At 38.6% G+C, this 12,401-nt stretch overlaps 1 protein-coding gene across 1 annotated transcript in view; it reads left to right on the top strand.

Annotated features, from left to right (window-relative positions):
- LOC121283407 (serine/threonine-protein kinase BRSK2-like) overlaps positions 1-12,401 on the top strand; it is a 1,000,681-nt gene that overhangs the window by 790,350 nt on the left and 197,930 nt on the right. Inside the window, exon 5 of the mRNA XM_041197961.1 lies at positions 6,679-6,795. Within this exon, the coding sequence (XP_041053895.1) occupies positions 6,679-6,795 (117 nt within the window). The remainder of the gene's footprint in view (positions 1-6,678; positions 6,796-12,401) is intronic.

Consider the following 12,401-nt stretch of genomic DNA (forward strand, 5'->3'; position numbering starts at 1 on the left):
GAATTAGAAAAAGTTAGAAAGCAGGTACAACAAGTAATTAGGAAGGCAAGTAGAATGTTAATCTTTATTGCAAGGGGCATGCAGTATTAAAGTAGGAAAGTCTTGCTCCAACTGTACAGGACATTGATGAGACCACATCTAGAATACTGTGTGCAGTTTTAGTCTCCTTACTTAACGCAGGATATACTTGCATGGGAAGCAGTTCAGAGGAGATTCACTAGGCTGATCCCCAGGATGAAAGGGTTGTCTTATGAGGAAGGTTGAGCAGGTTTGGCCTGTACTCATTGGAGTTTAAAAGAATGAGAGATGATCTTATTGACACGCAAGATTCTGAGGGGGCTTGACAGGGTAGGTGCTGGGGGGTTGTTTCCCCTCATGGGGAAATCTTGAACTACGGGCACTGTTTAAAAATAAAGGGTCTCCCATTTAAGGTGGAGATGAGGAATTTCTTCTCTCAGAGGGTTGTTTGTCTTTGGAATTCTCTTCCACTGAGAGCAGTGGAGGCTGTGTCATTGAATATATCCAAGGCTGAGTTAGACAGATTTTTGATCGACAAGAGAGTCAAAGGGTTATAGGGGCATGAAAAGTGAAGTTATGGCCATAAACAGGTCAGCCATGATCTTACTGAATGGCAGAGTAAGTGCAGTGGGCCAAATGGCCTACTCCTGCTCCTATTTATTATGATCTTATGATCTTAAATATGTCTTCAGTGCTATCTTTTTCAATTGCATACTGCACTGACTCAGTGTTTACCTGAATATGACATGTACACGGAGCAATCTTTCAAATCTTCCAAACTTCCCCAAAAGCAACTTTAGAAGTTCCAAAATATGTGTTAAAATGCTCTTCAGTCTTTAATTTCTCAGATGAAGTGTAGAAAAGTATTACATCCCAGCCTCATGGTCAGCTTTCTGTTAGGTATTACACTGAGAGAAACTTACCATGTGAGCTCACTGTAAGTAGCTATTTTTATTTACACCTCCCAACAGACAGGGCAATATAACAAAATGCTTAGATCTTTCAATATACTATACCCTCATAACCTGTGACTCCCTTTTCGAAGCAGGGTTAAGCCATATGGCCCATTTACTAAGATCATTGCTGAACGTCAACATCATCTCCACTTTCCCAGCCAATATCACTTGATATTTCCATTTCCAGTGATCATTCACTTATAATGGTCAAAATCAGCTTTCCAAAACTACAGCTCATATATGTTATAATTTCATATGCTTATAGTGATCATTGCAGTTTGGGTATAGTGATCCCACTCCCTATTTGCACAGCTGTACATGTTGGTAACATGCTAGAATTAGTGTGTGAATGACTTTCATAAAATACAAACGAAGAAATGCTGGAAACATACAACAAGTCTATCAGCATCTACAGAGAGAAAATGCAGGTTAATGTTTCAAATTAATGTCATTCAGATTTCTGACATTTGCAGGTTTTCCTTTCTTCATGCCATGACTTTTAAAAATTAATTTGTAGGATGTGAGCATTGGTGGGTAGGCCCACATTTATTTCCTATCCCTAATTGCCCTTGAGAAGGTGGTGGTGAGCTGCCTTCTTGGACCGTTACAGTCTTGTGGTGGAGGTACACCCACAGGTGTTGTTAGGGATGGAGTTCCAGGATTTTGACCCAGCAACAGTGAAGGAACTGCGATGTATTTCCAAGTCAGGATGGTTAGTGGCTTAGAGTGGAGCTTCCAGGTGGTGGTGTTCCCATGTGTCTGCTGTCCTTGCCCTTCTAGATGGTAGTGGTCAAGAGCTTGGAAGGTGCTGTTGAAGATGCTTGTGGATGGTGGACAAGCTTTGGGGAGTCAGGAGGTGAGTTATTCTCCGTAGAATTCCTAGCCTCTGGGCCTGCTTTTATGGCCACTGGCTTTTATGGTCGCTGCAGTTAAGTTTCTGCACCATTAGACTGTGGAATGAATTGCTGATGAAGTTCTGTTAAGCATTATGAGAGTGACTTTGTGTCTATACCCCACAGCAGTGCTGCTTAGCACTCGCCAGCACCTAAATTGTGGAACAAAAGCAGCTGATTGTTCAACTGATCATCCCGATCTCCCAACCTAGGGATTAAATTCATCTCCCAATGTAGGGATCAGATTTGTTTTTCTTATAGCCCATTAGAAATGTTGCTGGTTTTAATATGTGATTTTATTTTTCATACATATATATATTTTACAACAAGGTCAAGTCTGGATCTGTTTCCCTATCCCATTCCTGATTTACCCCATCAGTTCAATTCCAAAGGTGAAGAACATCAAACTGAATATGACAATGGTGACATTGATGAAAGCAAATATGTTGAGGACTGTGGAGCAGAATGCAGCTTTGATTAAGATGATGGGCTCAAAAACCAGTCAGTACAACCGGCAGCAGTAAACTGACACATGATGATATTCATCTTCTATTAAGAGAGAGTGCAGGGAAGACTGTGAAGAAGAACAAAAATTGAATCTGGATTGCAGGGAATAACAGAATGCCCAGCCTTCTATGTTGCAGTGTATGGCTGTTCTGAAAATCTCTATTTAGAAAACTGTTATTGATCTGAAATGCCACCAGACATGTTCCTTTCTGCTGAAAACTTTAATCAGATTGCAGAAATAGTGGCAGTACTTCACTCAACCATGTTGACTTGAAAGGCTTTATGCCACAGAGATACTGATCCTCTTATAGCTGATGCTGACCAAAAACGTTTATGACCACTCAGTTTGGATAGCCTTCAGATGGCTAATGGCTTCAACCATAGGAACTTGGATAAAGAAGCAAGGGTCCAATAACTTAAGTGCTTTGTTCCAGTAGCTGCACAATCTTGAAGTTGTTTCTTCAAAGACTAACACAAATGTTATTTTTTTAATTGATGCACCTGCTTAAGGGAAAGGTTGCTCGTTGTCAGAACAGTTGGTGGAAAAGGCTCCCTATGTGACTCTCAAGTGTGTCTCTGAGATAATGCCAGCAGGTACTGCAGCTGCAGCAGTGCCAATATCAATGAGTCCATGAAAAATCAAACACTGTCGCTAGGGCTGTCATTGCAGCTGGAAACACATGCATCTGTTACCTGGTCACCTGCTTCTGCTATATCCAACACTATCTTCATTCAGTTTTGAGGCAGGTGTTCAGAAAGCATGTGGACTCTGCAGAGTTTACATAATTGTCTTGTGTCAGTATTAGCAATTTCTGTTCAGCTGCGCATACATTTTAAAGACCTGGAATGATTTCTACAAGTCTCTGTTCTTGTCTTAGTGAAAGCATCCATGCTTTTTAGAAAGTTTTATATTGTTGTAAAATAGATGCCTTAGATTTGTTGATGATTGTTCTTTTGTAGTTGTTCATATTTGAAATAAATAGTTAACTATTGGGTGTGTACTGCCTGTGTCGTATCATATTTGGTGATGGGTGATGCCGTGTTAAATTTATTTATGGTGGAGTTTATTGAATGTAGTATTGCTTGGTTATGCAAATGAGTAGAAGATGAGTGGACATGATGATCTCTTTTTCTTTCTTTCTCTCTTCATTGGAGACCAGTCATTTTGTTCTGATGTGCTCAATCTGAATGATGCCTGCCTAAGTTGAAGACAGTATGCAGAGCCACCTTGAAAGGAATTATGAGATGTTTACGTTATAAATGAAACACAATTAACTCTGTGAAGCATGAAAATAAATGCATTTAATCCATCTTGAAGATCATTCTTTATTGCACCCTTCAGTACTTCACATTTGCATTGGATCAGTATCCTATCTGACCCTGCTTCTCTCATCCCCTGATGCTGTCATTTATTGTTTAAAACTTTAGTATTTTTTCAATTTTTTTATAGTCTATGCTGAAGTCACTTGAGATTAACATGCTGCAGCTGCTTCACAGCAATGAATCTGTTTTAAATTTTATGTAAGATACCCTGTTGTCCACAGTAGTGGTCCACGGCAGTCTCTTGATTTAATCTTCTGGTGTTATTGATGCTAATCCTTGCAGTTGGAAAAGCCACATGGAGCAAGGACAACCACAGTCTTTTGGAAAGTCTAAAGAATGATAGCAATTAAAATCAATAATATGCCAAACATAAAAAGATCTAAAAGCAAGTATTTTAGATCTGGAGTTGACTATGTTACATTAAACCATTAAAACCGTGGCTGTTTACTACACACTAAAAGAATCCAATTCTACTAGATTGTAAAACCCAGTGTAAAATAAGTGCAAATGCAATGTGACCAATGGTGAACAGATTGTTGCCTTCTACTATGTGCCTTAAGAGCCTCTTATTCCTCTTCCATTATTATTCAGAACAGATATACATCCATTGGGAAGACTATTTCAGCTGGCTTTGCACTTCTGATAGAATGTGGAATCTGAAAAGATTGTGTGCACAGAATCACACTGAACTTTGATTAATTATGTCTTTACAATTAAACGAACACAGAAAACAAAAAAATCAAATAGCCAAATCCTAGAGAACCTGTCAATATTGGGAAATATACAGCACAGAAAGTCCACTAAAGAATTAATGGCTGTAATAATTCTTCACGGGCAGAAATTTGGAGAGGTTTCTTAGAATTAAACATTTTAAACATTACTTACTCTTTCCTGTTCAAGCTTGATTTTCAAATGTTTAATCACCCAAGAGAATTTCTTAAGTAACCACAAATAAGCTTTGTTTTTATTTTAATGAAGCAGTCTCCAAAGAAGCTTTGACAAAATCAATCTTTGTTTATATGGTTAACAGATGAAGGGGGCACCCAGTAGAACACATACCTCCACCACTCTGTGTTAAACTCAATGTCATTACAATTATGCAGCTCTGCCTTGATTTTTTTTTCCTGCCTGGTTGATGCTTTGTAACCACAAAGCTGAAAAAAGAAATATTTTTAAGAGCTTCCATCTCACTGAGGAGGCTTCAGGCTAATCCACATCCAACAACTTGCTCTGAAAACTCTGCTCATGTTTTGACAAAATCAACTGTGACAAATTTCACCACAGCAATTGAGACAATCCACAACCTTCTAAACCAATTGACAACATTTTAAATAAAACAATCCATACCATTCTTTGTCCTATCTCCCAATGCTAATGGATCCTTAAAAAAATTACAGGATTCAGATCAGATTTGCATCTTCGCCAAAGACTAATCAGCTCCTTCTTATCCAATACCCTATCTGTGTACCATTTTACATTGAAATCCATCTATTAATTTTTGAGGTATATGGTTTACAGACAAACAGACTAAAAAAACAAGGTCGAGAACATTACGTTCAAGTGGTGGAGGTAATAATTATGTTGGATGATCAGGGACAATGTGACAAGTTAATTTCAGTAAACATTAACAATGATTCAGTATTACAATATGTGGTATAAATACAGTGTTACAAAATAGAAGCTTGATATGCATGTTAACTTGTACTGCTCTGAGTCGAAAACTCGACACATATTTGTGTAACAATCAGGAAATGGTAGAGCAGGTCAGAGTCAGAGAGGACTTAGGCAAGGCTGACCACAATATGGCGATGTCTGGAGTTTGGCTAATGATGGAATAGAGAACAAACATGTCCAACTTTAGAATGGCAGATTAAGAGGGGTGAGGTAAAGTAGTTACATTGAGAGAAGGCAATCATGGAGGAAAGTTTTAAAAATGTCATATACAGAGTACAAAGCAGATACATCCTACTGGGAAAGGCTGAGGAAATAAAGATGAAAAATACATTTTTCCCAGAGTACAAAGTTACTGTGAGAGTCCAAGGTGACTATAAAAATAAAAGAGGTTAATAAAATGGTCAGGAGAACTAAAATAGCAAATGTGGTTAGGATGGAAGGGTACATTAATGGAAGTAGCAAGGATTTCTATAAGTATATTTCCAGTGATCAAATGGAAAAGGAAAAGCTGGGGCTATTAAAACATACCAAAGGATAATAAGTATAGAAAGTGTATTTTTTTCCCTATATTCATTGAAATGATCAAGAACAGGTTCCACAGAGGGGAGGAGAATTTTTAGGGAGTTCAATGCTGACAGTTACATTGGTGATTAGATTGCTGTTGAGTGATATATTTGTTGGAGCTCGCAGAATTCCAACTTCAACCAGTCTGACCAAATTTTCCAGAAGTGGGTGCAGGGCCTTCATTTCAATTTTGACGTGAAGCCTGCACTTATTTTTGTTTGGTCACCTTATATAAAAAGGTCCTGGCAAATTTGGTGGTAGCCCAAATGCACATGCAAAATGGGCTCAGACCATTTGCTATATTTGTCATTGTTGTGTCTAATTTACAACAATAAAATGAGTGCAACTGTGCTGAATTTATAAGTACACCACATCTGAAAGAGAAAGATATCTTAATGTTTTGAATGGAGCCCTTTATGTGAGCCTTGGATTTTGATGTATGATGTGACGCATAAAGTTGACCAACATACTGTTTCAGATGCTGTCTGACCTGTTGTCTATATTTCTAGCATTTTCCTTTTTCCTACATTTTTCAAAGGATTTCCCTTCTGGAGCTTTTCCCACATTAGATGTGACATCAGTTGTAGGTTTAGCTGACTAAACTTAGCATACAGTGATTGAAAGTGAAATACCTTGATCAGGAATAGACTGGAAGGCAAATAAAGTTTATCTTGGTTCTTTCCACTTAAATAGAGGTTGTGAAGGTAACCCTTAGTAATTCTCACCTTGTCTTTTTCCTACAGCCACAGGGACTTGAAACCAGAAAATTTATTGTTGGATGAAAAAAATAACATCAGAATAGCAGACTTTGGGATGGCTTCACTGCAGGTCGGCGACAGCTTGTTAGAAACCAGCTGCGGGTAAGTTCTCATTTTGCCAGTGTAATCAAGGAAACAAAATATGTTTTAATAATTGACCGCTTCGGAAGTTTAATTTGTTCATATCAGATGCATTATTCATTTCAATGCAAATAGCAAGCATAAATGTGAAAGCAAAATCTTTGAAAACTAATCTATTTATTTGGTGTGTGTTATAACTCAGAGCAGAATGTATTATGATTTACTGAGATAGTGTTGAACCTCAAAAGGTTTGTTTTTATGAACTCCCATTTATCTTGATTTAGATTTTGAAAAAGCTCAGTTTTTTTGGCAGCATTTAATTATTACAAACAACATTTGTTGTTGCCTTTAATTCAAACAATGGTGATGGTAATAATTCACCTACACTGTGTCAGACAAGTAACTCTTTATTGCATTGACAACAACAAATGGCAACTCAGCAAAATATATGAGGCTATTATCATCCAATGACAACATTGTATGAAATAATTTTTCACTGTGGAATGTATCTTAATCCATCTCAATGAATAACCAGAGAGACCGTGGTACCCTTGCAATTTCAAAGTTACAGGAAAGTGTGGAGTCATCAAAGAAGAGATATAAGGCATTTTTTTTAAATCCCCTTCAACATTAGTCATCTTGAAAGTTACAGTATGTAAAAAAAAAAATGACATAATGAAATCGTTGTTTGACTACCATCTTACTTGCGTTTGTGTGCTACACTCCAGTTGGGTGTAGTGACAGCAGAATACATGGAGGATGCTCATAACTTCCCATACAAAAGCTAATTCCAGAATGCTACCAGATGACCAGGAGGTACTGCTGGCTTTAAATTTCCTGCCACAAAAGGGAATTCCTGCCGCTAGTATCTTGAATTTGTACAACACTAGTGTCAAAAATCAGGTGGAGAAATGTCAGAATTTTTTTATTATTATGAAACTCTAAATATCTTTTTTATTACTTACTGTTATTTTTCTGTACAATGTTCTTCCCAGTGTTACTGACTCTTGCTTGGGGTATAGTTATACTGCTGCCAGCAGCTCTCTGGCACCTCATGCTGGTGTGGAGTTAATGCTATAGGCACAAAGTGTCAGAATCCAGCACTGCTAGGTCTGATAAAACATTGGTTAGTTGCCCGGTAAATCTCCCGTCACCTCATCCAAGTGATAATTCCTCACGTGTATGCCTAAACTGCGAGTGACAGCAGGCCATTCAATCATGGGAGGCATCACAGCTGATTGCAATTCTGTCCTTCATCCAATGCCTCCATGTGCACTTTCCAGCAGTGGTCACTAAAAGGCAATCAAATGCAGGAATTGTAACTGATACTTCCATCATAAGTCAAGGGCGCTGATCCTTTGTGTTGTACTGTCATTGCTGTCCAAAACTGAGACCAGTTAATTCAGCATAGCCTTCTGCTCTATATCAGCATAGCCTTCTGCTCTATATGGCTTGTAGCTACAGCAGGCAGTGCCTTTGGGCACAACACCATTGTTGAACCATCTGTAAGTATAGTCTTTTCACTAAATTATTTTTTAGCCATGCATGTGAATAATCCATGTAGCTACAATGTTTTTTCCTTAAAATTATAAATGAACAAAATAATTTTCGCACCTAGGCAACAGGTTATTCAATGTTACCACATAGTTGAAAATTAGACCAAGGCTAAATGGAAGATGAGTTAATGAACACGAAACTTTGGCAATTCACTGTCAACATCTGAATAAGTTAAGCAATTCATCAAGATTACCTAATATTGTTTAGCCCCTCACTCAGAAGTCTTTAATTGAAATCCAAAATCTAAATGCTTATTCCAGACAATTGTAGAAGACCTTTGGAGAAAAGCAATGAAATCAATAGCAAGCCTTCTGAAAGGAGACAAGCAGAGCTATTATTTGACAAATGCAGGAGTTACCTCACAAATATACAATGTCACTGCAAAACATGAATGGTCGTAAAATCCCAGTCACATTCATTTTGGTTTCAAATGTGATCTTCTTTCAAGTAACTCATCCCTAAAAGGGAACACCATATGTTTCAATGAATGTGAAATCTGTCAGTGTTTGATCATAAATCTCACTCCTAATAGTTCCTTGTTGCAGGTCCACACAAGTGACTCGATAGATCTGTACATTTTAATTTTATCTTTTTGAAACACCCATGTGACACATTTCCATTTTATTTTCATTAAACTTTGTGCTCACAGTGAAGGATATTGCTGGTGAGGAATTAATGCTATAGGCATTTAGTGTCAAAACCTAGCACTCGTGGGTCTGGTAAGATATTAGTTAGTTGCACAGTAAATCTGCTAACACTGTACCCTGACAACATGCCTCATTGTTACATTTTCACAATAAGCTATTGTGTGTATCTCTTTGATGAAAATTAATGTCAAATTGCACACAATTTTGTGTTGTGCATTTACTCCCTAGGAATTAATTTAATGTACAACCAACAGATTAGAGGGAGTCTGTAGCCACATAATCTTGTGCTAACCCAGCTGGCAGAGATGAAAAGCATCAAGCTACAATATTACTATAATGATTAAATTATTCACAAAGGGAGGATTCTTTCAACTCTGGTTTCTTCCAACTCTGGTTTCTTCCAGTTCGTTGCATCAATAAAATGAGCACAATTACCAAAAATCAGGGTGTATAATATTTCAGTTTTGTTCTTGTATAGTAAGCTACTTAGTAACCATGCTTGATATTAATAAAGTTTTCTTTTAACTTGCCTCACAAAAACTCTCAATGGTGCTTGTGCAGTCTGGGTAAATTGAGAGACTATCCCTTCAGTGCTTCGAAAATGATTGAAAAATGAGCCGTGATATAAAACTGTAATGTCATAACCATCAAGATTACATGCCATGCACAAAAATATAGAATGCACAAGAACTGCATCGAGAAATGATCAGCTGGTGGAGAGTTCAGCAGTGTTTCTGATCTCACTAATGGCTGAAAATCTTACTTTCCTTTAACTTGAACACTAGATCATTAATGACAAATTGTGTGCACAGCTTTTGTTAGTTTTTTTTAAAAACCTGTTTTTTTGCCATGACAGATGGTCTTCCAATCTGTGGAAAATGTTATGAAGGTGAAGATACTGCTAAGTGCCCAATGAGATAGGCATGATCAAATAGGTGGTAACTTAGAAGCTGCTGAGTGGTTACAAACCTTTCATTTATTCTCTTTGATGCAGCCTATAAACAGGAAACAAAGTTATCTGTGCAGAAATTAGGTTGCTACCCTGAGTTGGAAGATCTGTGACAGTGCTAGATGTGAATTAATTATCATAGCTTCAAATACCCTGATGGTGCAAATGTGTTATGATGTTCTCAACTTGGCTAGTTTTCCTCCATTTTACATTTGACTTGATAGATCTTAAAAGCCCATCCCCTGACATCTCAGTGTACCTCTCCCGCTTTCAGAGACAGGCAGGGTTGCCCTAGCCTCCTTTGTGTTGTGAAAGTGGCCCCTCCATACTACTGGGTTAGGATTGGGGAAAATTGCTGCTTTCCATCTGATCCATTGTGGCCCCCTAAAGATTGAGCACTGCATGTTAAATTCTGTCATGTGTAATAACAGTATGCAGCTAAATCCCTGATTGTCTAGTGAAGGCATTCCTGCTCATGCATTAGCCAAGTTTGGAAAGACTACAGCAGAACGCAATTCTAGAGAATTGATTTCTAGAAAATAAAGGCATCAAAAATGGCATGAAAAGCGGAAATGCTGAAATGTGAAATAAAAGCAGAAAAATGAACATGTATATGAAGTCTGCCTGTATCAGAAAAGAGAAAAGATAGGTCTTGAAGAAAAATGTTTTTTTTTGAAAAGTCACTTTAAGGGATATGGGCCCTGAATTTACATTAATACTGTAAAAGCACTGTAATGCCTGAAAACGGGACGAATCCTACTTAAACCAGATTTCCACCTTATAACCTTTGATTGGCTCTGAGGACGCTTTAGTCCATGTGACATTATTGCCTGGAGTTTGTTTTAATAGATGCAAATGAGGGGAAATATCATAAAGCGGGCTGAAATCTCATGATTTGCATTTCCACTGAACCAAGAACAAAGAACAAAGCAAAGAGGGGTTGCCAATAGCAGCATCAGCTGATCCTGACAGAAGTGCTTCCAGTTTGTAGCCTGGAGAAGTTTTAACAGTAATTGCTTGTGTTTGAAAAGCTGTTTGGGAGCAGTTTCTTTTTTGACATGCACCTGTACAGATCTGGCCTTGTTTCTCAGAGCTTGAGGGTTGAAAGAGCACTTGAACATTTTTGCTTCCACTCAAAGTAAAAAGTTCTGTGTCAACACAAGGACATTCTTTGTCTTCTACAGGCAGAGGTGCAGTACAGGGTGGAGAAAAGGAGAGTGAGGCAAAAATTTCAGGGGGTTGCACCCTGAAAATATTATGCTCCACAAAGAGTTTACAGGCAACACAGACCTTCTGAAGATCTCACAGAGCAGCTCTGAGTGAGAAGAGTGTATTCATGAAAGAAACTCTAGACGGGAGGTAACAACTTTGTTCATGAAGACCTGAAGCCAAGATCAACTGTCCAAACAGCTCCATTTGTGGTTGTGAAAGTTGCCACCAGACAAAACTTCAATGCCATCAGCAACTTCCCAGCAGCTACAGGGGGCCTATGAGATGCCATACAAGGCGTCATCTGGCCATGCACTTGTCAGGTTACTGACAGCATTCCCAGGAGAGCTTGGGGATCGTTTAATTTGACTTGACAACAATCTGATAGAGCCATTCAATTTTATCACATTGTGATTGTTTTGCCCTCAGGATCCCTGCCCACACTGTCAAGGAAGAAAGGCAAGTTAACAAATGGATTTGGGGTGATTGATCATACTATTTGCAACTCTGGATAATGATCCCCCAGTACATTGCAAGAAGGGAAACCAAGGAGCTATACAGTGAGGCACCTGCATCTATTAAAGTTGTTATAGAGAAAACTATATATGGGTCTTAAAGAGACACTTCTGCCTATATAGATCAGGAGGCTCTCTGCCATATGCTTCTGAACATGTCTTTCATATAGCAGTAGCTTGTAGTGCCCCTCAACTTTGCCTTCCAAGATGAGATTCCTGGGGAAGTAGTTCCAACCACAGTGAAGGTGGAGGACCATAGAATGGATCATTATCAGGACCATCGTTTAAGGATTCCTCAGTGCCAGCTGCAAGAATGTAACTAATCAATGGAATAATCTCCTCTTTTTACTATTACTCTATTGCTCCCAACTTCAGCTCAAGTTCTATTCCTTCAATATAGGACTGTGGAACCTTGCAGCACCTCAGCCCTCTCTGTCCTTAAACTATATTTCCCCTGGGTGTCTAACATGCCTTTCCTTCACCCTGATGGGTAAGGCGCTATGTCCGTCAGCAGCAATAGAATTGTATTTCACCACAATCTGTAACTTAGCAGCCCAGTATATTCCTCACTCTACCATTACCATCAAGCCAGGGGCCCAACCCTGGGAATTGCTGGCAAAGACAATATTTATTGTCCATCCCTAAATGCCCTTGAGCAGATGCTGGTGAGCCATCATCTTGAACCATTGCATTCGCTGAGGTGTATGACAGCCAGAGGCTAGAAGGGCATGCTAGGAGCAGAACCAGGCA

This window comes from Carcharodon carcharias, chromosome 10 (assembly GCF_017639515.1).
Source record: "Carcharodon carcharias isolate sCarCar2 chromosome 10, sCarCar2.pri, whole genome shotgun sequence".
NCBI lineage: Eukaryota > Metazoa > Chordata > Chondrichthyes > Lamniformes > Lamnidae > Carcharodon > Carcharodon carcharias.